The following is a 27702-nucleotide window of genomic DNA, read 5'->3' on the forward strand; positions in this document are numbered from 1 at the left end:
CAATTCATGGGTGTGGCAACTACAAAATCATAGAGTAAGGGGCTGGAAACATAATATGAGACAGGCAATTGCCTTGCATATGGCTGACCCCAGTTTGAATCCACCATCACCTATGGTCCCGCAAACATAACCAGGAGATGTCCTAAGCACAAAGCCAGTAAGAAGCCCTAAGCAAAGCTTGATGTGACCCAATAAAGCAAAACTAAAATTACAGAATAGACTCCTTATGTTGTTCTTCTTGCCACCCAGCAAGATATTTTCAATTCAATTCAAATAAAGAACTGCAGCCAGTATACTCCTTAACAATAGACTTGATAAGTGAACATTTTAATAATAATGTAGAACTTTTGCATGTAATAAACTTGCCTCTCAGTGAAGACAAATGAATAGTATGGGATCTCCCCACCCCCGCCCTGTATATGTTTAAAACATTACATAAACGAGTTTGCAATGATATGGGGATGCTGTTACCTATGGAGTTCAAAAATACTGATAAGATTTTAGATAGGGTACGATATTGTGAAGTTTGTTTTGTTTATTTTTTGGCTAGCACTAACCACTTAACCTTATGCACTACCAAGGACCTCCTAAAATTCTGGTTATATCTATAGTTTCTTCTTGAGAGCAATTACTAGAGAATGGATTAAGCATAGAAGTCCAGAGGATAGTCATATTAGTCCGTTTTGCCCAATCAGGCTAGCATACATTACCACTTTCTCCTTAGATCTACTAAAATTATTCATGAGACTACAAATATTGTATATGTGAGACTGGTATATATATATGAGACTGAAGGAAGACAATAGCATTTATTAAAATCTGTATACTAATTCATGGGATTGGTACTTGGGAAGTAACAATACCCACACCCCAACCTTAATTAGCATATAATCTAGACTGAGTGGTGGTTCTAAGAGATGATTGCACATTACAATAACCAAAACAGGCTTTAAACCACTAAAACCTGGGTCCTACTCTGAGATGATTGGAATGTCATTATCATAGTTGTGGTCTGGCCCTCAGTCATGTTATTAGGAATATCTGGACAACATTAGGAATTTGAAAAGCTCTCCAAGTGATTATTCAAAAAGAAGTCTGAGAACCTCTAGTCTAGGGCAGTGGTTTTCAACTAGCAATCCAATGCATGTCAGAGGGGATGAAAAGATTGAAAACTGGTAGGCTAAAATTAGTAGAGAATTGCCAGCCTCAACCCTAATGCCTAAATGGGCAGGAGACAACTAGTTGTAATCTAGTATGTCTTTAAATTAGATACATCAAATCCCAATTAAGAACTTTCCAGATCAATGGTTGCACAGTTGCTCTGCAAAAGATACATCCAAGTTCTAACCTCCAGAGCCTGTGACAGTTCCCTTTTCTCTTGGGGTGGGGGGGAGTGAGTGGGAGGTAGAGGGGAGGGAGGAGAGGGAGGTGGGATTTGTAGATGTAATTAAGATACATCTACAAGTTAAGATATTATACAAGTAAGTTATTAGCCTCTCCAGGTTAATATGATCATTCTGGATAGTGACCCCGAAAGCTAGTAACAGGTGCCTTTAAAATACAGATCACAAGAAGAATGTCACAAAAAGGCCAAAGCAGAGATGGGCTCATGCAACCACAAGCCAGTAAGGGACTGAATCACCAGAAATCTGAAGGGGTGAAGGGCTCTCCACTAGAGACTTGAAACCACCTGTCAAGAGCTTGATTCGGGGCTTCCAGAATCCAGAACTACTAGGGAATATATTTCTTGTTCCCTCACTACACGTGTACAATCAGTGTTCTCATCTATAAAAAAAGGAGGTGACATCTTCACTCTGGACTCATCTTGTAGAAAATGGCTTACTGAGAGGGGCAGACTATGAAATGGGGCGCCTTTGCTAAGCGCTTGCAAGGATCATTCACTGCGCCCAGCACCCTTTACGGATCATCTAGCTACTTCTTTTTCGTCAGGTAACTAAGGTTTGAAGAAATTTACTACCTGCACAAAGCCATAGAGCTAGCAAACGAGAAACGGGTGGCACAATCCAAACCGACTCCCGAGACACCCCTTCGCCCACGTTAGCGAGTTTACGATCTCCAACACACGACGTACACCCGCCGACGAGGCGCGCCGCTCGGACCTCTACCGGCGAGCACACAGCAATCCCGAGAAACTAAAGTCTTCTCCGGGCTCAGACGCGACAGGGTTAATGACGTCATTTTCAGGCGCCGCGTACATCCTCCCCCCCTCCGACGGATCCTTTCAAGGGACAAATCAACTCGGTACGCAAACTCTCGCGCTACCCGATGAGGAATAACAGACGCCCACCAATTGAAATGCCCGATTCTGTGGGGTGTTTTTTTTTTTTCCCCCTACTAGTTCCCGCCTCGAGAACCCAAAGATCCGCTGCATTGGGGAGGGGAGGCGCTAGGTGGTAGAAAAAGCCGGCCCTGGGGGCGGGGCAAAACAAGGAAGCGGAAGCGGCGGCCCGGTGCGACCCTCGGCGCGTGTGTGGGTCCCACGTGTCAGGTGAGCGGGGAGGCTGTAGCCTGTGTTCCGGGGAGGAATTCGCACCTGCCCTGGCCGAGAGAGGGACGGTCTGAGAGGGTTGAGGTGTCCGGACTTGTCCACAGCCGGGCGGGCTTCTGTGGCTGCTTCTGAGTTGGGGGGGTTGCCGGGACCTCGGCGGCGAGGGCGGGTTTAGCACCTGTCCAGACTTCCACGGGGTCAGGGACTCCGGGTTGATCCCTCCTAAGTCGCCTGGGCTCCCTGCGGCGTGTCCGACGAAATGCCCCCCGCAGCCTGACGACCCCCGTGTACATTCTCAGCGCTGCGCAAGCCAGAGTGCCGAGAAGGCTGATGGGAGGGTCGGAGGAAGTGATCGTAAAGCCGAACCCTAAGCGCGAATGTTCTCCCGGCCCCGCCCCGGGGAGCCCAGGGAGGCTGCTTTAAGCTGGACAGTAACTTGGCTAAGTCCTGGGGTGGAAGCTAGAGAGAGACGAGTGTAGTAAGCTGGGAGTCCAAGGCTGTCCGGTCCAGTTAGGAGGGTAGTGGTGGAGGAAGAGGTTCCGTAGAGCTCTAGAGGTAGGTCTAGTTCTCTGTAAAGAGAAAGCAATCGTTTAAATTACATTTGGACTTCATGAATTAGTAACTGGAGACTGATGATTGGGTTAGAGTGATGACTGGGGAAAGAGGAGTTAGAGGGAGTTTTAAAAGGAGAGGAAGAGGACTAGATGAGTCAGTAGCAGTCAAGGAGAGGACAACATCGAAGGCAAATCTTGGGTTTCTTCTTTGAGCACAGGAATAGATGATGTGCCTTTGACTGAGACAGGGAAGGAGGGATAGAGGAGGATATTGATTGGGGTATGATGTTGGAATATATGAAGGGTTTTATTTTGGACTAGTACGTGGGGGAAACTTATTAAGGTTAACAACTGAGGTGTCTTCGGGCAGACTCACAGGTCTTGGTGACCAAGAAGTATTTTCTAGTGGAGAGAGACATTGGGAATTCTTAGCATAGATAAAGTCGCGGCACTGCCCAAAGCCAAGCCAATTGAGCACCAAGATAACAGTTTTAGGAAACCCAAATAATAAAGCAATGTGATAGAATATTTATGAAAATGATAAATGGATAGAAAGGCAACGTGGGGTTTCTGTACCCAGAAGTAACCTGTTAGGGAGATTCCTTTAAATGGAAGAATATTTCGATGTAATCTTTTTGGCGTCACTGACAATTAACTGGGTCCCCTCTAACATAATCGGGGAAGTTTGAAAGTTGTCTGTTGTGTGAGCTCCATTGTCTTGTGTTTTTTTTTTTGCTTTTTGGGTCACACCCAGCGATATTCAGAGGTGACTCCTAGATCTGCACTCAGGTGGGGATTGAACCGTGGTCAGCCGGGTGCAAGTTAAACACCTATCCCTCCGTACTATCACTCTGGCCCTCCATTGTCTTTTAAATGACTTTAGATTTAAAAGTTACCAAGGGAAGTTTCAGGTTTTAAACATTCACCCGTAATTTTTGATAATTCTGTTTTCTTTCAACCTGTTGCTTGTTCAGAGTAGAGACCAAGGACTGGAGAGGTGCACTGCATGGGGAGACCTCGGTTCAATCCCGGGCATGTCATGTTTCCCTGAATATCACCAGTATCATCAAACCCCGAGAACTGCTGAGTGTCCCTTGCCTCCTCGCCCCAAATAAAGAAAATAGTTGGCAGTATTGTCAATTTCTTATCAAAAGGCTCCCCAGGTTACAAAATATTTAAGCATTGACACTTGTGTCATATTTAATGTAAATACTGCGCTATATTGCTAAAGTAATGCCTCTAAATACATCACACACTAGCCAGTTATATGTTTGCTTAGGGTTTTGTTTTTTTTTTCTTTTTGGGTCAAAGCCAGCAATGCACAGGGGTTACTCCTGGCTCATGCACTCAGGAATTACTCCTGTCGGTGCTGGGGGACCATATGGGATGCTGGGAATCGAACTCGGGTCCACTGCGTGCAAGGCAAACGCCCTACCCGCTGTGCTATCACTCCAGCCCATAGGGTTTTTTTTTTTAATTGAAATTTGGTTTATTTTCTGTTTTAAAATCCTAACAGTGATTCTAGATCCTAGAATTTTGTTAAGTGCCCATGGTATACTCAGGTGATAATAACTTCATCTCTAAATCTGGACCAGATGCAGTAATGACAGTGACTTTTGCTGGATAAGAAACAATTTGATTATTTTTGTTATTATTATTATTTTTTGGTTGGTTTGTTTTCCCAGCATTGATACAATGGAAGTCAAAGGGAAAAAGAAATTCTCAGGAAAAGGTTCAAAGAAATCACAAGAAAAAGGATTTCCAAAGAAAAATGGTAAGCTAGCTGTACCAAAACCTAAACTTCTCATGTGATTGGTGTGATTCTTGTAATGGAAGATTTATTTGGTGGGATAACAAATGTATTACAGATTCCAATTTATATTCTTGATCAAGGATTAGAATTAAAATAGTAAAAGAGCATTATAGTTTATAAAGTAAATTTTGCCTGTTTAAATTTTAGGTTCAAAACATAGAACCTGTTATTAGATATTTGTCATATTATTCTATACAGCTAGAAGATTTTGCAAAATGCCTGCTTTGTAAGATTCTACTGAAATTCAAATTAATTATCATATTCTCAGAAGAAAATAGTTATGAAACATCAGCAATAAATTAGGTATTTTTAAAATCAACTATACAATATAATGTTCTATTTAAACCAGCATATGCATTATTAAAATTTTAACTTTGAAAGCTATGTATAAAATTAAATAAAAATCTTTCCCAAATCAAAAAAAAATAGTAAAAGAGAAGAAGCTATAATTGAGTATTTATGTGGTTATTTCTTGAAATGTAGATAGTTTAGAAATTCCAGAATAATTGGAAAAGCTACATTGCTGTCTCAAACAACAATGCAGTTGTCTTGTTTTGTTCCTTAGTTACCATAATATATTGTATTTAAATAAAATTTATAATTTATGGCTGATTGAAATAAACTTGATACTGCTTGAAAATAATTGATAATAAACCAGATACTTTTATCTTCAGAATTGTGATGTCTCTGTTATTCCATCAGGTGTCAGTATTGCAAAAGAGGAAAGTTAGTGACTGTATAAATGGCTAAATGTTTTCTGTAGCACTGTAGCACTGTCCTTCCGTTGTTCATCGATTTGCTCGAGCGGGCACCAGTAACGTCTCAATTGTGAGACTTGTTACTGTTTTGGCATATCAAATACGCTACGGGTATCTTGCCAGGCTCTGCTGTGCCGGTGCCAGGCTCTAAATGTTTCCGAAGCAGTATGTATGTATGTATGTATGTATGTATGTATCTATCTATCTATCTATCTATCTATCTATATATATCACTATCACTCTATCACTGTCATCCCGTTGTTCATCAGTTTGCTCGAGCAGGCATCAGTAATGTCTCTAATGTGAGACTTGTTACTGATATATATATCCACACATCTATTTTTGATAGCAGTATTAGGGAAGAGCTATTACAACTTCTGTCTTATTTTTTAGCCAACAATTGATAGTCAGTGATTTTTATTAAGTATCTACTGTAGACTTAGAAACAATTTTACAATTTTTTTTTTTTTTTTGCTTTTTGCTTTTTGGGTCACACCTGGCAATGCACTGGGATTACTCTGGGCTTTGCACTCAGAAATTACTCCTGGCAGTGCTCGGGGGACCATATGGGATGCTGGGACTCGAACCCGGGTTGGCCGCGTGCAGGGCAAACCCTACCCGCAGTGCTATCACTCCAGCCCCTTAGAAGCAATTTTTTAAACGAGGAATTTTTGAACATTAACACCTTTAATGTGTTAATGTGGCTGGAGTGATAGCACAGCAGTTGGGCGTTCGCCTTTCACGTGGCTGACCTGAGTTCGATTCCTCCACCCCTCTTGGAGAGCCCAGCAAGCTACCGAGAGTATCGAGCCTGTGCGGCAGAGTCTGGCAAGCTACCCGTGCGTATTGGATATGCCAAAAACAGTAACAATATGTTTCTCAATGAGAGACGTTACTGGTGCCTGCTCGAACAAATTGATGAGCAACGGGATGATAGTGATAGTGAACACCTTTAAATGACAATACAATTTTTATTTCATCTCCATTTCTTCTCAGATTGCTATTATGCTTTTGAAATATTAAAAATGTTTAAAGACATAGTTACTAAAATAAAATACAAATCTGTCTCATCCCTAGTATATGTTTACTACAGAAATACAACATTGTTATACCCAAGGGCTGGCCTCTGTCTTATATTGGTGGGCCAGCAGTTATACCTAGGTGGTAGACTAGTGGTTTTCACTCTTTCTGCATTTGTACTGGGGCACCAGTTTATGGACCTGCTCTATCTATAATGTCAGTCTCTCAATTTTTTTATTACACATTTCTCTGCTTTATAAGTTTTCCATAATGTGCCTGGGCACGCATACAAGTGTGTCCATATCTGGCCCTAGGATCACTGAGGAGGCCTAGGAACCCAGGTTTAACACTTGTTGGCATGTGCCCTAGTTGTAGTACTCCCATAATTTTTTAAGCAGGGGTATCTTTTTGGGTTTTTTGGGTCTTTTTTGTTGTTGTTGTTGTTTTTTTGTTTTGTTTTTTTTGCTTTTTTTTATGGGTCACACCTGGTAGTGCACAAGGGTTACTCCTGGCTCATGCACTCAGAAATTACTCCTGGTGGTGCTTGGGGGGGCCAAATGGGATGCTGGGAATCAAACCCGGGTCAGCCTTGTGCCATGCAAATGCCCTTCCTGCTGTGCTATTGCTCCGTCCCCAAGCAGAGGTAGTTTTAAGTGTGTCTCAGCTTTGAAAAGTAAAGTGTTTCACGAGTGTATAATATTCTGTAGCAAATACTACTCAGGAAATGAAAGTATTTTATTTTACTTTGTCCATGATCATTAAATTAATAATTACTTGTTATTGTTACTAGATTCTAGTTCTTCAAAGATGCCCCCAAGAAAAGTTGTTAAGGATGGCAAATCTAAAATCACATCTAAGAACTTTGAGAAAAGTGCCACAAAACCTGGGAAAAAGGGTGTGAAACAGTTCAAGAACAAGCAGCAAGGGGATAAATTACCAAAGAATAAATTTCAACAGGCAAATAAAAGTAACAGGAAGAGAAAATTCCAGTCTGACAGTACAAGTAATGGTAAGTACTGGTCACTTGAACAAGTTTTGTGGAAGCCTTTCCCTTCCTGAATAATAGTGCACAGGTATTTACTCAAGAATTCCATGGGGTGGTGGGGGTGGGGGCCGAGAGATAATACAATAGGTAGAACACTTGCTTTGCACACAGCCGAACCAGATTCAATCCCCAGCAGCCCATGTGGTCCCCAAAGCATTGTGAGGAGTGATCTCTGCACGCAGAGCCAGGAGTAACCCCTGAGCATTGCTGGGTATGGTGCCTTGCCTCCCCTCCCTGCCCCCCCAAAAAAAAATTTCCATTAGGTCCCTCCCATTCTTGTTCCTTGGACAGGAGGTATTTTCTCTTGTCAAAATTGCCTTTCATTGCTTCTAGTTTATTTCTTTACTGCTTGGTAAATTACTCTAGCTAGGGAGTTAAGCTAATCTGTAATGGCTTCTTACAGTGAAATCTCCATAAAACATTCTTTTGTGCAAGCTAGAATAATTTATCCACCAATCAAAACAAATACAATGTACTAGGACTAAGGAGGAAAAGAATAATCAGTGATGATACAGGATCTCACCATTGAGGAGATTCTTCTTAAAATAACCAGCAAGTCCCAGCTAAATATCTGCTTTTGCTTTAGGGTGCCTTGGTGAATTATATTGGTGACTGGACCACTCTATTATATTGAGCCTATCAGATAAGATAGCAGGCAGTTCCAGGGAGGGTGCAGTATGTACCTGTTAACTCTGGCTTTATTGGAAGAGTTGTCAGGACTCTGGTTTGTGTACTGAAACATACTGCTCTATCTCCGATGTGATATTTGAGGAGCATGTCTGATGCAGAACTCTGCTCTCTGTTGTTAGTGTGCCCATATTGTGCACTGCCCTGTACTGAGCAGTGTCCAGGTTTCATGCGAAGGATTACATAATCTCTGCAGCGGCTCTAGGGTCTTTCTCTGTCTTCGCCCCACTGCCCCCCTCCCCGCCTTAACCCCTGACATTGTGATCCTTTGTTGCGAGCCCCACAACCAGGGCCTCTTGTAATTCCAGTTCCCTTACCCTGATCTCTGCCTAGGGCCACTGACAATGGGACAGTGGTCTGAAGACAGGGAGATGGGGGGGAAAATCAGGAAGGAACATTTCATTGTCATTAAGAAACAAGGGTTCTTCCATCGCTGCCTGCTTTTCTCTTTTCCTTCCTCTCCTTCCATCTTTCATCGATTTCTCTTCCAGCTTAATTCTCCTACTTCCTTTTTCCTCTCCTCTAAATAAACTGAAACAGTTCTCTCCCATCTGGATTTTAAACACAAACACATACTCGTCCTATCATGCCCTGGTGCTTTTGTGCCTCAGTCGCTAACGCTCCTGACATCTCAGAATGGTATTCTGGTTTTATTTTTAACTTTTAAACCAGCAACGGCAAGGGATTAAGTATAAGACAGTCCAAAGTTTATTTGTATAAATTTTGTTTATAAAAAGTTCTTTGTTTGTTGTCGTATAGTTGCTGCAATCTAGCATGACATAAGACAAGGGTGTCCACATAGTTTTGGAATTAAATGAACTCTGAAGCAGTTACCCTCAGCTGTATAGTATATGATGCCCTAATATTTGTGGCAATAAATGTTGTTGTCTGTTGTCTGTAATCATCTATTTCCAGCCTGGAAATAAATGGGAATAATTAAGTACCTTGTGAAGCATACTTTTTTTTTTAATGGTAAGTATGCTCACAACCTAAAACATGTGTAAGTGAAGACAAATTCTGATTTTTGAAAAAGTCTAATAGAAAAAGCATAGGAAAAGAGCTTCAAAGGAACTAATGTGTTGATTGTTGGGGATTATAATATGATTTTGTATTTTTTTGTTGTTTTCTGTTGGTTTTTTGTTTGTTTTTCTTGGTTTGTGTGTGTGTGTGTTGTATAGTTTTTTCGGGGGCAGGGGGTGGAGGTGGAAGATTGAAGGCAGACACAGCAGTTCAGAGCTCTGTGCTATGGGGAGTATATGGGACACCAGTGATCCACCCTCATCAGTGCAAGGCAAGTTCCTTGTCTGCTATACTGTATCTCTGGCCTGCAAGCATATTTTCTAACCACAAAGAGATTGAGACATAGCTACTTTTAAGATATTCAAGTGAATAATAACCCATTTTACTGTTACTCTTTGACTTCTTTGGGCTTTTCAGTCAGTTGATACGTTACTTAGATTTTGTAATCTTACTAACATAAATTGAATGCCTTACAGTAAATACTACAGTTTTTACCAAAATACCACAGTAAGATACATAACTATTTTATTACTCTAGAGGACTCGGGCAATTTGATTGTATATTGTCATAAATAAGAGGCAGCAGAACATAAAGTTTAGAATTGTTGCTGTTTTAGTCTTGTTCCTACCACTTAGGGGTTGTGTGAACTTTGATAAGAAACTTGACTGCTTGGTGCCTTTGCTTCCTTGCCGTGAAGGAGGTTAATTGTGGTATCTACTTCACAGGATTGTAAAAATGAAATGACACTTGTGAATTTTTTTTAACCCTTTTTTTTTTTAAATGATTTATTTTTTTATTCATTTTGCTTTTTGGGTCACACCCAGTGATGCTCAGGAGTTACTCCTGGCTCTGAACTCAGGAATTACTCCCAGTGTGCTTGGGTGACCATATGATAGGATGCCAGAGATTGAACCTGGGTCGGCTGTGTGCAAGGCAGACGCCCTCCCCGCTATCTTATTGCTTCGGCTAGCTAGTGAGTTTTTGGATGTGTTGTTTTTCCTGTTGCGTTTCATTTTCGGTTTGGGGGTCATACTTGGTATTGTGTCAGGGTCGTGGTTGGCAGTGCTTAGGGTATTATTAATACCTTTGACCTCTCACATCAACTGCTACACTGAGCTCTCCCAACCCTTAAGCTATCTCTGGCCCCCAATTTTTAAAATTTTAATTTGGACTAAATTTGCTTTATTGAAAACTTATTTCAAAAAGTAAAAATTTATACAGTATAAATTTACAGGGAATGATGCTCCCCCCCTTTTGGTTTCTACAACGAATGTTGATCCTGATTATGATTGCCCTGTAGACCTAACTTGTAATAGTTTATGGCACCCAACATGTTTCATATGATTGGAAACTATTCCTGTAATGACTAGAATCAGCAACCAAGAAACCCAAATGGGATGACTTCAAAAAGAAGAAGAAAGAGTTGAAACAGAGCCGGCAACTCAGTGATAAAACCAACTATGACATTGTTGTTCGTGCTAAGCAGATTTGGGAGACCTTAAGAAGGTAATCTTTGTTTCTCTTTTTGAGATGCTGGAAGAATAAAGGTGTACCTTATAAATACAGAGATGTCCTGAAACAAATGGCATAACTCTTAGGTTATTTAAGGGGAGTACTCCGAATACTCCAGAACAGGCATCAGTATTTGGGTAGATGCACGTTGCAGAAATGTGTGGAATCATTTGCATGGTGTCAGATATGTTTGTGGAAATGGATAAGATTTTTTTTATCCATTTGACATTCTAAGAGATTTCTGAGGAAATGAGGGACATTTTCTAATCGGCGGCGTTTTGAAATGCTTAAGTATGTGGTTTCTTGGGCTTCTCTTATTATTTTCTTTACTTTTGAAGTTCTGGCTGTAAAGATTTAGATTGATGCATAAAATTATACCTTTTGAGATGAGTTTCTACCTTTGAGAAAATGACTTTTCTCCGGCTGCTCTGGAATAGTAATTTTAATGTCAGAGGTTTGCTGCCTGCAAAGAGAAAATCATACTGAACTGGATGAATATATACTAGCAGGGTCTTTGAGTTTTGTGAGTTTTAAAATAATGTCTTAAACTATGTTTCCTCCCTCTTTTGACAGAAAAGACTGTAACAAAGAAAAAAGAGTGAAGTTGATGAGTGATTTGCAAAAGTTGATTCAGGGAAAAATTAAAACTGTAAGTAGGGCATACTCATGGCTGTAATTTAAAAAAATGGAAATTGACTCATTCTTATTAAAGGTTAATTGTCCATGACAGGTGAAATGTAATTTTAAACATATTTAGCTTCCCCCAGTTTGAGATATACAACATAATGTTTTGATATACATTGATTGTGAAATAATTGCCACATAGGCTTAACTAACATCCACACCATCAATACTTTATTTTTTAATTGAATCATCATGAAAAAAGTTACAAAGCTTTCAGGTTTAAGTCTCAGACATACAATGCTCAAACCCCTATCCCTTTACCAGTGCACATGTTCCACCACCAAGAACCCCAGTATACCTCCCATCCCATCTCCCCACCCCCACCTCTGTGGCTAATGATCTTTACTTTACTCTCTATATACTTTGATTACATTCAGTATTTTAACAGAAAACTATTACTATTTGCAATTTTCCGCCAACAATCAAACCTGCTGAAAAGGCATCATTTGATAATTTGTTTGCCATTGTTTTCCATTGCTGAGAATGAAGAGTATATGAGGTTTTGGATTTCTGGTATTTTAGTAATTAAGTAGAGAGAAATTTCTGCCAGATGTTGCGTCACTGCAAGCTCGTACTTCAGGTTACTGGGCTCTAAAAGATGGCGGTCGCCACTCAGCACCGCCGCGGCCACCTCGGAAAGGAAAAGCTGAGAGAGAAAAACCTTTCCCCTCCCAGGGCGGCATGGGGTCGCAGCTCAGTTCACAGTCTAGAGACATTTCTGTAAGAAGCCTCTGGGTACTAAAAGTAGTTGATAGGCCTCCAGGATCTTTTAGGAGCAGAGGAGCCGTTCGTGTGTGGCCGCCCCAGGTCTCATCTCTCAATAGTTTTTATAATGCCTTATAAACAATAAATTTAATGGTGAGGGACCTTACTTCTTGGAAACTATAAAACCACTTATTTGACCATATCATTGTATTTTACATACTTAATTAGTAAATTTGCATAAATCCTAGGTTTTCCAATGGACATCTTACAAAACTTGTAATAGAAATAAACATTGTGCAAGGTATTATGAAATAATACCTTGTTTATTATAAAATATAGCTGCCAAAAGAAAAGAAAATATAACATGTATCACTGATGTTTCAACAGAAATCTGACTAAAGATCCTAAGTGACACATGAAGTTTACTATAAGCACAGTGTCTTTAATGCTTTGTGTTCTTGAGGTTTTCCATGAGAAATCTTTCTTTTGGGGAGCAACAAGCAATGATGCCCAGACTGTACTTGGAGGACCACTGTGGTCCATTGTGCAGCCAAGGCAGCTTACCCCTGTACTCTCTCGATCCCGTCCATGAGAGCTCAACAGACTATAAATTGCCAGTGTCATTTAAAATACTTAACATTGGACTGGAGCAATAGCACAGCGGTTAGGGCATTTGCCTTGCACATGGCTAACCTGGTTTCGATTTATCCTTCCTCTTGGAGAGCCCAGCCAACTACCGAGAGTCTCCCGCCTGCACGGCAGAGCCTGACAGGCTGCCCCTGGCGTATTCAGTATGCCAAAAATAGTAACAAATCTCACAATGGAGACATTACTGGTGACTGCTCGAGCAAATTGATGAACAACGGGACAACAGTGCTACTTAACATTAGTGATGTTCTCAAAATTACAGTGTGGTGCCAGAGATTAAATTAATGCTCCACATATGCACGGGAAATGCTCTGGCACTGAGATAGGTCCATGGCCCTCTATTAACTGAGGAAATAGTTCATTAGTATTGCTCTGAAGTTCCTTTCATATGTTCTTTTTAGTCGCTGACTTTTTAGTGTATGCGATGCAAACATGATTACTTTCCTTGTTTCTACAAATATGCAAAAATCTTTATAAAAAATTGTGAGTTCTTTTTGTTATTCCTTTATAAAAAAATTGTGAGTTCTTTTTGTTATTCTTTCTTTTAACTGTTTTATAGTAAACTTCACTCTTCTGTATTTTGGATAAGTGCTTAGTGTCTGGTCATTTGTAAGACTCGCTATCTTTGGGCGCCTTAGAGGGACAGTGCCTTTGCATTTAGGTGATCTAACTAGACACTATAGTTCAGTTTGCAGGAATGTCTTGAAATAGTAAGTTCCCAGCTGCTGCCGCCCCTCCACCTTCCTTCCAATCTAGTAAGATCTTTTTTTTGTTTATGTTTTTTGGACTACACCCTGCCACCTGCAGTGCTCAGGGGTTACTCCTGGCTCTGCACTCAGGAATCACTCCTGGTAGTGCTTAGGGGATCATGTTTGATGCCAGGGGTAGTACCCAGATCGGCCATGTGCAAGGCAAACACCCTGCCCTCTGTCCTATCACTCTGGCCCCTAGCAAGATCTGTTTAGGATAGAATGACCCCTAACTTTAGTAGAAATCATTTGGTTTTGATTTATAAACATTTTACTCTCAAAGTCTTCTCCCAAGTAAATGTTATTATTCATGGCAGTAGGTTTGCAGATTAGTTTGGTATTCAAAGTCTCATTTAGTTTCTTATAAAATGTTTAGATTTCGGCAGTAGTAATGCTTTTATCTTTTTTTTTTTTAAATGTTTATGTTTCTTTTTTAAGTTGAGGTAACATTTTAAATATTACATTAGTGTCAGATATACAGCTTTGTACATCAGCATCTGTATGAGCTATATTATGATCATTGCCAGAAGTCTAATTCCATCAAATAATTGTATATCAGCATGTGCCTGATTCTTTGCTGTGTGATTGGGATTGTGCTAACCTATGCATAAATTATTGAACTTCATGTGATCACCCAGTTCAGCAGTTGATACATCTGGGCCTCAGTGACATTAAGTTTTGTTTTTAGCTCAGAAGAATAAATTCCTAATTCCTGATAAATGTAATATTTTTTCACTCTTAAAGTTGCTTTGACATCTACCTAGGAAAAATATTTAAGACATAACATTGGATATATATTATAGAATCAATGTGTGTGCAAAAGGTACTTTTAAAAGATGATTAAAAGTATCAGTTTTTTACTTTTAAATAAATCTGCACACAACTTTAAAAGCAAGTAAATCTGGGAGTGTGGCTCAAAAAAATTTTTTTAATAGTTCAGGTTACATGTTTGCAATATTGTCATTTATTTTTTGAAGGGAGGGTTTGTTGGGCCACAACCAACAGTGCTCAAGGGATCATGTGTGCTACATATGCCTTAATCACTAAAACTTATTAAAGGAATCGGTTTTGAAATACAACTTTACTAGTAATAAAGCTGATTGTATGTTCTGGAAGTATAGTGAATATGAGAAATTGAGTTATTGGCTTATTTTATAATTTTCAGGATGTATAGGTATACAGCAGTACATCTTTTTTCTTATGGGTGTACCTAAATGTGTCCTATTTCTAAATGTTCAGTTGCCAAAACCAAACGTCCTTAGATTATATAGTTTCAAAATCATTGGATAATAGAAAGTTTTAATTGGGAAATTCCCCTCTTGGGGAAAATAACTCAGAAATGAGAAGATCATTAGACAGATTTGGTTTAATTTTGTTTGGATCTAATTATAAGAGGGATAAATGGGCAGTGGGTAAATCTGTCCCTGTTGCAGTGCCATATGGCATGCAGAAAAACCCAAATATGCCATTCTGTATAATTAAAACAAGTATTTTTACTCCAAGCAAGTTTTGATTTTTATCCTTGGACCCATCTTTTTTTTTTTCTAACAAGGGATTCTAAAAGTGATCACAATAAAGCATTTAAAATATTAAAGAAAAATAAAATCTTTATGTATGGATATTGAGCCACTCCTGTTGAGGCATTGGGAACCATATTGGATGCTGGGGATCAAACCTGGGGTGGCTGCATGCAAGGCAAGTACCCTACCTGCTGGCCCAAAACAAAAATCGTCAGTGAGCGTGAGTCTAAAGGTGCATTTTTTCCCTACAGATTGCATTTGCACATGATTCGACTCGTGTGATCCAGTGTTATATTCAGTATGGTAATGAAGAACAAAGAAAACAGGCTTTTGAAGAATTGCGAGGTATTTACTATATATTTATGATTATTTATAATACTTATTGAACTTCTTGAATGAGCTGGAAATAATTTGCCAGAAGGCAGTGTATTCTCTGCCGGACTTTGTTCTTTTTTTGTTTGCCTAGGGAAAAGAGCATTTTGTGTATGTTTTCCTAGGATTGTGTTTATTTAGTTCTTTATATCTGGAGGATTGAAGTGAGGGTATCAAATCATTATAATGTATTTTGTTTTTTAGGTGATTTGGTTGAATTAAGTAAAGCTAAATATTCCAGAAATATTGTCAAGAAGTTTCTCATGTATGGGTGAGTTATTTTATAACTCTATTTTTGTTTGCTTTTGTTTTTGAATTGTGTGGGGGGTCACTTCCAGCAGTGCTTGCTTTCTTGGCCAGGGTAGTGTTTGGAGACTCTATAGTTATATCTGATAGTGCTTGGTGGGGGACTAGGCTGGTACCAGGGAACAACCCCAGGGCCTCACACATACTAATATTCTAGTAACTGTACATCAAAAGCATAAGTATTGATGGAGAAGTTGAGTATTTTAATGTCATCCAGCTTTCTCCTCTTGTCATTTACCCTTTCTCATAATCACCTTGGGTTTAGGAGTAAACCACAGATTGCAGAAATAATGAGAAGTTTTAAAGGCCACGTGAAGAAGATGCTCAGGCACGCGGAAGCCTCGGCCATCGTGGAGTATGCGTACAACGACAAGGCGATCCTGGAGCAGCGGAACATGCTGACAGAGGAGCTCTATGGGAACACATTCCAGCTCTACAAGGCAAAGTTTTAGGACTTTTTTTCTGGTGCTTTTACTGTTTAAGTGCTGGTTGTTGCCCCCCCCCTTCCCCTTCTAATGCTCTGTTTCAGACTATTTTTATTTTGGCTGGTCCTTTTGAGACTCTCAAACTCTGTTTCTCCCCTTTTAGATTATCTCTGGTGTTAGGTACGATCATACAGTTTCTTTCTCTCCAACCATACTATCTTTAATGCCCTTTGAGTTAAAACTAGTTTTTTGTTCCCTATCAAATACTCATTCTAATGCTTTTGTCAGTGTCAGTGTGTTTTTTTGTTTCTTTTGTTGTTGTTGTTATTGTTGTTGAGCCACACCCAGGGTTACTCCTGGCTCTGCACTCAGGAATTACTCTTGATGGTACTCAGGAAACCATAGAGTTTGCTGGGGTCGAACCCTGATCTGCCATGTGCAAAGCAAATGCCATACCTGCTGTACTACGGCTCTGGCCCCTTTAGTACTTGTGTTTCTAGTTAGACTTTGGTGGACATCTCAATAACAAATGGTACATTGTAAAAAAAATTATGTTTCTCCTATATTGATCACCTCTCTCCGTGTTATATCCAGAAAGAAAGGGAAATGGGGAGAACTCTCCCCATATTTAATACAGGACTTGAAAAATGTCAGTAATAGGCCTAAAACAATATTAGCTTTTATTTCAGATATTGGAATATAAACACACACTTACCTCTCAAGTAATATGCATTAATTAGTACCTGGGTTGGAACTGCACTTATATTGACTTTGGTGCTGTTTCTTTGATTTTTGCTTAATTTTTTTCTGTTTTAGCATGGTTTGTGGGGTGTGCTCTCAACAGTATCAGGACTAACTCTTGACTGTCCACTCAGGGATCACTTTGGTGAGGCTAGGGGACCTTATAGGATGCTTGGAATAGAACCCAGGTCGGCCACATGCAAGGCAGATGACCTACCCATTGTACTGTTTTCCAGTCCTGTTTTGTAGCAGTAACTATAAGAATCCAGTAATTGGGGTCAGAGAGATAATAGAGCAGTTGGGGCGCTTGACTTGTATTCTGCCGACCTTGACTTGTATTCTGCCTACCTTGGTCCCTGGTATCCCATATGGTCCCCTGAGCCCCACCAAGAATATTTCTTGAGCACAGAGCCAGTAGTTGCCCCTGCATATTCATAGATGTATCTCCCCACTTCTAAAAAAAGAGGGGGAAGAAAAAAAATCCAGCTAGTTATACTTGGTGGCAGGAATTTATGAACTGACCATTTGACCCTACTGGTAGTCACATACTTGATGCTTAAGTAGTATCAGTTGGCTGGTTGAGTTGACTGGTTGTGTAGTCTAGCTGTAAGTATATTCTTTTTCGTGTGGGGGTTAGGTGGGTGTAGCACCCAGTGGTCTTTGGGGGTTACTCTTGGCTCTGGGCTCAGGAATCACTTCTGGAAGTGCTCTGAGAACCATTTGAAAGCCAAGGATTGAATCTGGGTCAGCATGTGCAAGGCAGTTGCTGTACTCTGTACACTCTCCGCCCCTCTAAGTACATTGATGGATGGATGAACAAAGAAAGATACTCAGGAATTACTCAGTGATTTTTAAGTTTTATATATTCATTTTAGGACTTTGGTTATGTAAATACAGGAAATTTGGAATACATTTTAAATTCATTTTAAGTAAATATTATTGGTTGTTTTGTTCTGTAGTTGAAGAAATTCAAGTTTACAGAGATGTAACTTTTGTTGTTGCAGTCAGCAGATCATCCAACTCTGGAGAAAGTATTACAGGTACAGCCAGAAAAACTAGAACTTATCATGGATGAAATGAAACAGATTCTCACTCCAATGGCCCAAAAGTAAGAAAGCTATGTGTTATTTTTTAACAAATAGCATTTGAATGAGGAAAACATTAATTCCTGTTCATTGAAAAAGTGAGTAATTTTATAATTTTGGTCAGTTATTTCAGCTGAATAGTAACAATTAGAATGCCAGACCTGTGGCCTTGGCATTTGTACCATAGTAGAATTACTAAGGCATAGACCTTGGGATCAGATTACCTGCATGTAATCTCATGTCCACCTCAGTTACTTATCTGTGTCCTTGGGCAGCTTAACCTTCCTATGCCTCGATTTCCATTTCTGTAAATTTGGGATAATAAGTAGAATATAGAGAGTTCTGCAGATTTAGTAGGGTTATGTTATCCAGACCCTCCGAGCAGTGTTTGACCATAGAGGCAAATTGTTTTTACTGTCTGCTTAGATATTCTTTGTCAGAATATTTTTCAGTCATGGGCCATACGGCCCTCCTGAAGGCCCCAGGATGTACTAAGGAGTCACAAGTGAAAAGTAATAAAAATTGGAGTCATGGCAAAAGACTGAGGGACCAGCTGGTAAGATAGGAGGGCCTCAGAAAGGAAACAAAGTTGGAAGAGGGCCACAGTCAGAAAAAGATTGAGAAGCACTGCTTCATATGAATTGGGCTCTGTAGAGCCTGAACATCAGCGTCCCCTGCTCACCTGAATGTGTTAACTGCCGAGCCATGAGGAGGCTTTTTCTTTATCAGTTAGGAGTTGTTGCAGTCGCTACCATTTTGATGATTTCAGTTACTAATTCTGCTAAAATTATTCAGTAAAATGGATATATTTTATAATTTACTTGACAAAACAATAGTTGTGGAAAAAAATAGGTCCATTCTATTAAAAATTGTGCATTGTTGGGTTTTTTAAAAAAGGATGTCTTAAGAGACTGTTTACAGAAAGTGATTTGCATTTTTTGATTAACAAATTTTGTTGTTTGTATAGTTATTACTGAAATTATTCTATAGACTAAAAGTTGGACTTTTTATGATTTGACTGTTGCTGAAAGATACATCTTTTGACAAATTATGCTTGCTAAAGTCATATCATTCATTTTTATTATCTTAAGACAACTGTTATCTTTCTCTAATACCAGATCTAATGTTTTCTTTATTTTCTATTTTTAGGGAAGCTGTGATTAAGCACTCATTGGTACACAAAGTATTCTTGGACTTTTTTACTTATGCAACCCCAAAGTTAAGATCGGTAAGTTTTTGTTTTAGTTTTAAACCAAAACAGAAATAGCCATGCAAAAGTGTAAAACTCTTGTTTTTGATGTGTATAGGCTTTTGGACATTATAAAGAGTTGTTCCTTTAGAGAAGATAATTTTTTAAACTTTCTTTATGTAGGTCAGCTAATTCTGTTTAGATTTTTGGCAGAAAACACAATGTTGCATTTTTTATTTTTCAATGTAGTACAGAATGTCTTCTAACTAACTTAATCTGAAAACTAACAAGTAAAGAGGTAATCAGCATTCTGGTAGTTTGAAATTCTCTTGTGTCTGTACAAAAGAAAATTATTTTGGTGATAAGAGGTTAAGAACGAGCACTTAAGTAAACTAAATGGACCATGAAAAATGGACCTTCTATATGTGACAGAGATGAGGCACAGAATGAAGGAAAATTGCAGTCCTTTGAGTCAGTGACAAGAATACAAAGTGAAAATCCATGCAGTCCCCTGATCTTTGTTTTATACCTAAAATTCATTGACTGTTTATCCCCATTCTAGTAATAAAACTTAAAAAAATTACTTCTTTTTAGTGAATACTTAGGTAAGTTTGACCCTGAGTAGCTTTCTACTTTAGCTTGTGGTTCTGTGACTATAGCAGCTATTGCTAATCTTCCAGGGATTTTTTTTCTTCTTTTTCTGTAAATCATAGTATTTTCTATAAACCATACTCGATCTCCTAGGTATTCTTCTCAGAGCTAAGGAAATGATTATTTGAATATAATCGAACGATGAAAGTCTTTATCTTTTTAGTATTAAATTTGTTTTGCTATTAGCACAAAATTGCTGGTAACATAGAAAGTACTGAAACATGTGTTTTGGGGGTATTACAGAACAGACCTTTAAAAATCTTTTGGGGGTGATGGAAACATAATTGAATTATATGGAACTTTTCAACTGGATAGCTTTGAAGAGCTTCATGATTTAAGTATGTAAGATACACACTGTGTTCTCAAGATTTGTCCCAGGATAGGATTGTAAGATAGCTAAGAATGAAATGGTTCCTTTAATGAAAATGGGCATCCACCTTTCTCCTTCCAAAAGACTTGTATTTAATACAAAGTTTAAGTTCAGAATGGACTGAAATAGGGCCCTCTGGCTATAAGCTTCCAGACTTATTAAGTTGGACTTAAGAAATAGAAAAGAAATTACATATATTGAAAATGAAGACTTAAGAATAAGAGTAAGCTAAATTTCCTTTTAGGAAATGAATACTGAGTTTTACTAAAAGGTAGAGGGCCTAACTGAAATGTAAATATACAGATCAAAGATTGCAACTTCCTCTTGCAACAGATACCTCTTAGTCTTTTTCACTAAATCATTTAAGGGCTTGAGAAAGTACAGCAGGTGGAACACTTGCCTTGCACACAACCAGCTCAGGTTCCATCCTTGGCACCTCATATGGTTCCCTGAGCCATAAGTGCCAGGAGTAAGCTCTAAACATCACTGTATTTGACCCCAGAGCAATATATAAATACATAAATGAATCATTTAGAACAAGCATAATCTTGGACTAAGCCTAGGTAAAAATTAGGTGTTGTATTAGAAATGGACTGCCAGCAGTATTTGCTGCTCTTAATGGAAAATAATTGTTACAATGATGCAGTATTTCTGTGTGCATGTCTACAAAATTAAAATTAAAAAACCAAATCTTTGTTACCTATGCTGTCTCCCTCCTCATCTGTTTGCTTAATGAGTTCCAGTAGGCATATTTGGTGGGGATGGGTCTCAAGCAATGTTCAGGAGGCCTGGGGTTCTTTCCCACCATTTTTTAGCAACCGGACCTATGTTTCAGTGCAAAGACCTAAAGAATATGCTGGTTGACTGGCCCTGGGGTGCTAAATATTCCCAGGTCATCCCAATATTGCTTTAGGGCCTCCAGGGCTGTACCCAGCAATAATCACCATGTTGTGCAAAGTATGTGTATTAAGCCCTAAGCTATTTGGCGTTTTAGGCATGAAGAAAGGCTAAGCCAAAGCCCATACTCTATTTATAGACTCTTTTTGACTGCAGGAAATGATTGAAGCCATCCGAGAAGCAGTGATATACCTGGCACACACACATGATGGCGCCAGAGTAGCCATGCACTGCCTTTGGCATGGCACGCCCAAGGTAAGTGGTTGAGGTGGATGTCAGCAAGGCTTCACTTTGGATCCTTTGGTTTCGCCCTCTTGTTCTTGTACATGAATAACGTGATCTGTGCCAAGCTGTGCTTCATGATGCCATAGGAATTGAATCTTCTTTAGACCTAGTGTTTCAAGGTTTGTAAGAATGTGTTAGGGGCCAGAGAGATAGTATAATAGGGCAAGGCTCTTGCCTTGCACACAGCTGAGCTGGTTTCAATCACTGTCACTTCATAATGGTTCTCTGAGTCTGCCAGGAGTGATAACTGATCACAGAGCCAGGAATAAGCCCTGAAAGTTTGAGTCTGAATCTTAAGTTTTAGGGTACAATGTTACCACACTTTACTACCCCACTAAAGTGTTACTACTTCTCCTCCATTTATCCCTAGGACCCTTCTCTTTTGCCTCCATCTTCCCTACTCTGCTACCCCTTTTAGTAACTTTAGTTCTGTTTTACAAATCTAAAACTGTTTTCATTGAAAAGTATGGTGGCATTTGGGTTGTTGCTATTATATTCACAAGAGTCACTCTGGCAGAGCTCAGCCTGATACCAACTGGCAGTGCACTGACCACAGATATATAGTGTTTAGGGGCTGTGTGGTGCGCATGCTGACTTGAGTCAGCTCCCCAACCGGCTTGTAGGCTTCACCCCTGATTGGGTTGTAGAAGTTTTAATGCCTTTTTAGGCTCTTTGATTCCCCATTTAATAATCTTACAGCGGAAGGTAGAAAGGGGAGATAGTGAACAGTTACACATTTGCTCACATGAGTGCTTCATACTTTGAGGGAAAAGATAGCAACCCTTTTAATTACAGAAATTTAACTGAAAGGTTAATTTTTCCCTTCTAAAAATTGTTTTGGTTCTCTGAGGCAGTGCTCACAGCCCCTGTGCTTCTCAGCCTGACTGTGTAAACGTGACAGTTCAGTGCACAGATTCGGCTATGTGGAGTTTGAGGGCCATTCAGTGCCAGGGAATCACACTCTGGACCTGGATCATGCAAGACTAGACCTCTAATCCTATGAGCTATACTTCCTAAGTCTACAACTGTTTTCTTGAGCATCAGACTTTTGCCTTTCAAGTCAGATGTATTCTCTCTGCTTTTTAATTTAATTTCTATTCAGAAAATACACATTAAATGACATCTCTGCTAGACATTCCTTGGAAAATAGTTGAGACATCTGGACAGGGATCTCCACTGCTGGATATCACTCAACCCAGCCCCAATCCCTCCACCCCAACACAAAAAGTAGAGGAGGGATTTCTTCTTTCTCACTGTAAAGATAATTTATAATTTATCATTTTATGATTTGATAGCATAACTCAGTGGATTATCACAGACAAGCCTAAGATTATGTAACTCTGAGACCTTTTATATAGCCTTGCAATTTTTTTGGTTCTATTATGTTATTTTCTGTAATGAAAAGTAAGCCACTCTAACATTATGTAAAATTTTGACATATGCAGTTCTCTATTGCTAAATCTATAACTGTATAACTAAATTGATAGCAAAAATCTATAAAAGTTCATGAAACTTTTCTTTTTTAAGGACAGAAAAGTGATTGTAAAAACAATGAAGACTTATGTTGAAAAGGTAGCTAATGTAAGTATAATAAAATTCTATTTCTTTTAGTTACCTTAATAGTAAAATTCATGTCTGCTATAAAAGTTTAAAAACCAGTTTTATTCATCGTTTTTCTTTGCATTCCAATGTGTTTTCATATATTATTAAATTTACACAAAATGAAATTTCCCTTCTAACATGTGACAGTTACCCACTTTTGAAGCTAGTTTGTGTTTGTCCAGTCATGTTATTATGGAAATTACTGTCTAGTTGAAGTGTGTGCATGTGGGCTTTTAGCCTTTGAATAAATGTGGCAAATTGCAGTCCAGAACTTTTTGCTAAATTATCATTGCTACCAAAAACAAAAAAATTACCTTTTGGATAAAATTTGTGTGGTCAGGTAATTTTTGAAATAGTTTTTGTATTATATTTTATTGTTTCTAAATTATTGCTGATATTGATAATCATACCAACAAAATCCAGTGAGTATTAGCATGGACTCTGATAAATAGAAATGCTTGAACACAAACAAGTACGTGTGAAGGCTTACAAATCTGTATCTTCTGTAGATGTGGAAGCTAGGAAAATAATAGAAAATCTCCCAGAAGTCAGCTGGCTTTCCTGTAACAAAATGAAATAAAAGACTTTCTAGGGGGTTATTTCCAGATTTTGAGAATATGTGATTCATAGCTTGTCATTAAGTAAATCTTTCATATGACCTTTTAACTTGAATACTTCAAATTAGAAATGAGCTTATGAAAAGAATGTTCATAACATTCCTAATAGAAAGTTCTTGAAGGTGTGATAATAAAAATGATATCATGTATCACTCTGTCATTGTATCACTATCATTCTGTTGTTCATCGATTTGCTCGAGTGAGTGCCAGTAACGTCTTCATTTGTCCCTGACGAGTGCTAGTGTAGCCCAGTGGCATCTGCTCACTCCAGAAACACGAAGAGCATGTTGTTGTTACTGTTTTTGGCATATCAAATACGTCACGTATAGCTTGCCAGACTCTGCCATGCGGGGAAAATAATATTAATAATAAAATTTTTAAAAAAAATTCATCACTGTTATCCCGTTGCTCATTGATTTGCTCGAGCAGGCACCAGTAACATCTCCATTGTGAGACTTGTTATTGTTTTTGGCATATGGAATATGCCACGGGGAGCTTGCCAGGCTCTGCTGTGCGGGTGAGGTGGTGGCCATGGATGCCAATGTATAGAAAATAAAAGTATCCTGTCCATTATGAAATTGTGTAATTTCTGGCTAATATGAGAATTAATCAAGATGAACATTACTTAAAACTTATTTTTATAGACTCTCTGAAATACGCCCATAATTAAAGTTTTCAAAATACAACAGTAAAATAGAAAACTATAAAAATGTTAAAAATACAGTGAAACTTCTTTATAATGTTTTCCATGGAATAACAAATCTAACACTAGTTGAAAATAAATATTGGTCTAGAAAGAACATTTTAAAGCAGTGCTATTTGAAGGCAAGAGTCAATAGGGAAGACACCATAATGAAGTTTAAGTTTAACTGCATTTCAGTTTTTAGAAATTAGGAAAAAAAATAAAGAGGCTGTGCTGCCAGCCATGCTGCAGGAAAAATTGTGCTGTTCTCTTCCAGGAGCTTTGTTTTCTAGTCTCTGGATCTTGGCCGCTGATGAGATTACATAGTGCCAGGGGCAGTTTGTGGGTGTGACTGCCAAGCTACTGGAAAACTGGGGATCTGGGTGGAGGAGGCCCAGTCTCAATCCTAGCACACTTTGAGATCTCAGCCCTGGGTCCCGCATACCTGGGTTCCTCTCTTGGTTCTTTCATGGGTGAGGCTCGTCTGAGCGTGTGGAGAAAACCTCCAGAACCCAGCCACAGCCATACTCAAGACCACTCTCCACATTTTCAGATATTATGTAATTTAGTTATTTTAAATTTGTAGTTTAGACCAACAGCAGTATTTTGAGAACCTAATTCCATCAGAAGTTTGTCATAGCAAAAATTAACAATATGGTGTCTTTTGTCTCAAAGAATTGCTATAAAAAAGGATGAAATATGCTAATATAAGCTATGAGTTTAATCTTTCAGTTAATTAGAAGTAACAAATTTCTAAATATTGGGGGCATCTTTTACATAATTCTTAAATGTTTCCATTTTGTAAAATCTCCTAAGTCTTGGGGAGATAGCACAAAGAAGTATAGTTCAGGCTTTGCATATGTGAAACCTTGAGCAGTAGACCCTCAAGGCTGTACTGCCATGCCAGAAATCACTGTGAGTGACCCTCAGCATTGCTGAGGAGGTTGGGGACCAGATGTAGCTCAGTCATAGAGCACTTGCCTTGGATGTATGATGGCCAGGGTCCACCAGAATACCCCTAAAAATACATATGTAACAGTTAAGGTCGCTTTCAAGTTCTTTTGTGTTCACTCTGTTTTGTGCTTATTTATGTGTGTGCCTGCTCACTCATGTATACCTTAATGAATGGAAGTCTGCGGTGAATACTTTTTCTCATTTCAGAGGCAATTTTATTTAAATACATACATCTATTTATGTCTTATTAATGACCAGAATCTTTCATTTTATGACTGTCCCATAATTTATTTTGCCAGTTTCTACTCTTAGATACTTGGGTAGTTTTTAGTGTTTTGTCATTTGTTTATACCTCTTTGTGTATTTGTGAAAAAGCATGACTATAATGTAATTCTAAGACTAAAAATTGTTAGAACAAAAAGTTACTTTACAAACATTAAAGATTTTTTTTTTACAAACATTAGAGATTTTTATAATGTCAGTTGCCTTTTAAAGAAGTTGAACCAGGGTTGGAGCAATGGTACAGCGCCTTGCACGCGGCCAACCTGGGTTTGATTCCCAGCATCCCATATGGTCCCCTGAGCACCACCAGGAGTAATTCCTGAGTGCATGAGCCAGAAGTAACCCCTGTGCATTGCTGGGTGTGACCCAAAGGGCGAGAGAGGGAGGGAGGGAGGGAGGGAGGAAGGAAGGAAGGAAGGAAGGAAGGAAGGAAGGAAGGAAGGAAGGAAGGAAGGAAGGAAGGAAGGAAGGAAGGAAGAAGTTGAAGCACTTTACAGTCTCACCAACAGCATGAAAAAGTGTGCCTACTTTTTCTCAAATTTTGCCAGAGTATTTCTTATCAATTGTTTTTTTTTACTTTTGGGTAGATAAAATAGGATATTTTGTTATTCTAAATGTGAATTATTTTATATCATGATACTCATTTATATGATTTATAAACTGATTTTATGTAGTCTTCATTTTATAGTCAGCTGTTTCATTTTTATGAGGTTGTTGTTTATTCCATATTGTCTTTTTGACGTTATATTTAGCAATTTACTTCTTCCCAGTTAAATCCTATAAGATTCATTAGACTTGACTATGAATGTGGCTGTTATAAAGAATTAAATCTTTCCTCACAGTTAAAATAATGTATATTCTGAAATACAAAGAGTATGATGCCACAAGTTCAGTAAACAATTGATTTTTTAAAAAAAATTTTACATTAAATAGAAGTCTCTTAAATCATACATCAGGGGCCTGAGAGAGAGTACTGTGGGTAGGGTGCTTGCCTGGCATGCTGCTGGCCTGGGTTTGATCCCCAGCACTGCATGTGGTTCCCCAAGCCCCGCCAGGCATGATCCCTTAGCATAGATGGGAGTAGGCCTTGAGCACATCCAGATGTGGCCCCAAAACAGAATCGTATGAACACCTCATGGGAATGATTATTTTAAAAGTCTGCTATTGTGAAAGTCACAGTGTATCATTTGTAATCTTATATTGCTATCCATTTTCAAAGCCTTCATTTAAACGTGATTTTCATATTCTGTATAAGTATATTACTGTAGTTTATATTTTCCTTTTTGTGGTGCTGTGGCTCAAATCAGGGTCTCTTGGTTTTGATGCATGTGGTTTACCACTGAATTACATCCCAGGTCCCTTTTTAATATTTCTATTCTAATTACTTAGGATCATTTGGAAAAAATTAGATCATTTGGAAAAGAAATTGAAAAATGACTTAGAGTTCTTCAACTATATACAAAAGAAAGTGAAAATGACATATACTGCAAAGATTATTGTTAGAGATTATTATGTAGTATATATAATTTTGTGCACATATATTGTATATGCATATTATGTATGTACACTTGCATTTGTGTAATTTTTCATAATTTGAATGCTGTATAGTTTCCTTGTGCTCTACATAAATTTTCATTTTGGAGCAACTCCCAGTGTGCTCAGGGCTTACTCCTAGCTTTGCACTCAGAGATCAAACCTGATTTGGCTGCATGCAAGACAAGCACCCTTCCTGCTATTCTTCCTCCCACTGGCCATTATTCTACATAATATTTTGTATTCTCTGTAGGCTTTTACTTTGAATTTTGTGTTTAATTTTCAAGAAGCTTTTCATGAATAGTGTAACTGAGTAGTTTGTGAATTTTTTATATTTGGGCCACTTTTAGCTGTGCTTGGGGACTGTGCAGGGTCAGGGATTAAACCCAGGGCTCCCACATGCAATGCATACAGAACATGTGCTCCATCTCCCCTGCCTCATCTCTACCCCTTGTTGTGGCTTTTGGATCAGGAGCCACACCAGGCA

General features: G+C 38.8%; 1 protein-coding gene across 2 annotated transcripts in view; it reads left to right on the plus strand.

Annotated features, from left to right (window-relative positions):
* The first annotated feature begins 2376 nt into the window (after positions 1 to 2376).
* The window catches only part of PUM3 (pumilio RNA binding family member 3), a 45984-nt gene continuing 20658 nt past the window's right edge, over positions 2377 to 27702 (plus strand). Inside the window, exons 1-12 of one of the 2 annotated variants that reach the window (XM_004600129.2) lie at positions 2377 to 2509; positions 4749 to 4837; positions 7445 to 7663; positions 10777 to 10912; positions 11492 to 11567; positions 15476 to 15569; positions 15801 to 15867; positions 16168 to 16342; positions 18073 to 18176; positions 19303 to 19381; positions 21417 to 21515; positions 23073 to 23126. In XM_004600129.2, the coding sequence (XP_004600186.2) occupies positions 4759 to 4837; positions 7445 to 7663; positions 10777 to 10912; positions 11492 to 11567; positions 15476 to 15569; positions 15801 to 15867; positions 16168 to 16342; positions 18073 to 18176; positions 19303 to 19381; positions 21417 to 21515; positions 23073 to 23126 (1182 nt within the window). In that variant the 5' untranslated portion in view covers positions 2377 to 2509; positions 4749 to 4758. The other variant, XM_055122933.1, reaches the window with a different exon arrangement.

The sequence above is a fragment of the Sorex araneus genome, chromosome 1, assembly GCF_027595985.1.
Source record: "Sorex araneus isolate mSorAra2 chromosome 1, mSorAra2.pri, whole genome shotgun sequence".
Lineage (NCBI taxonomy): Eukaryota > Metazoa > Chordata > Mammalia > Eulipotyphla > Soricidae > Sorex > Sorex araneus.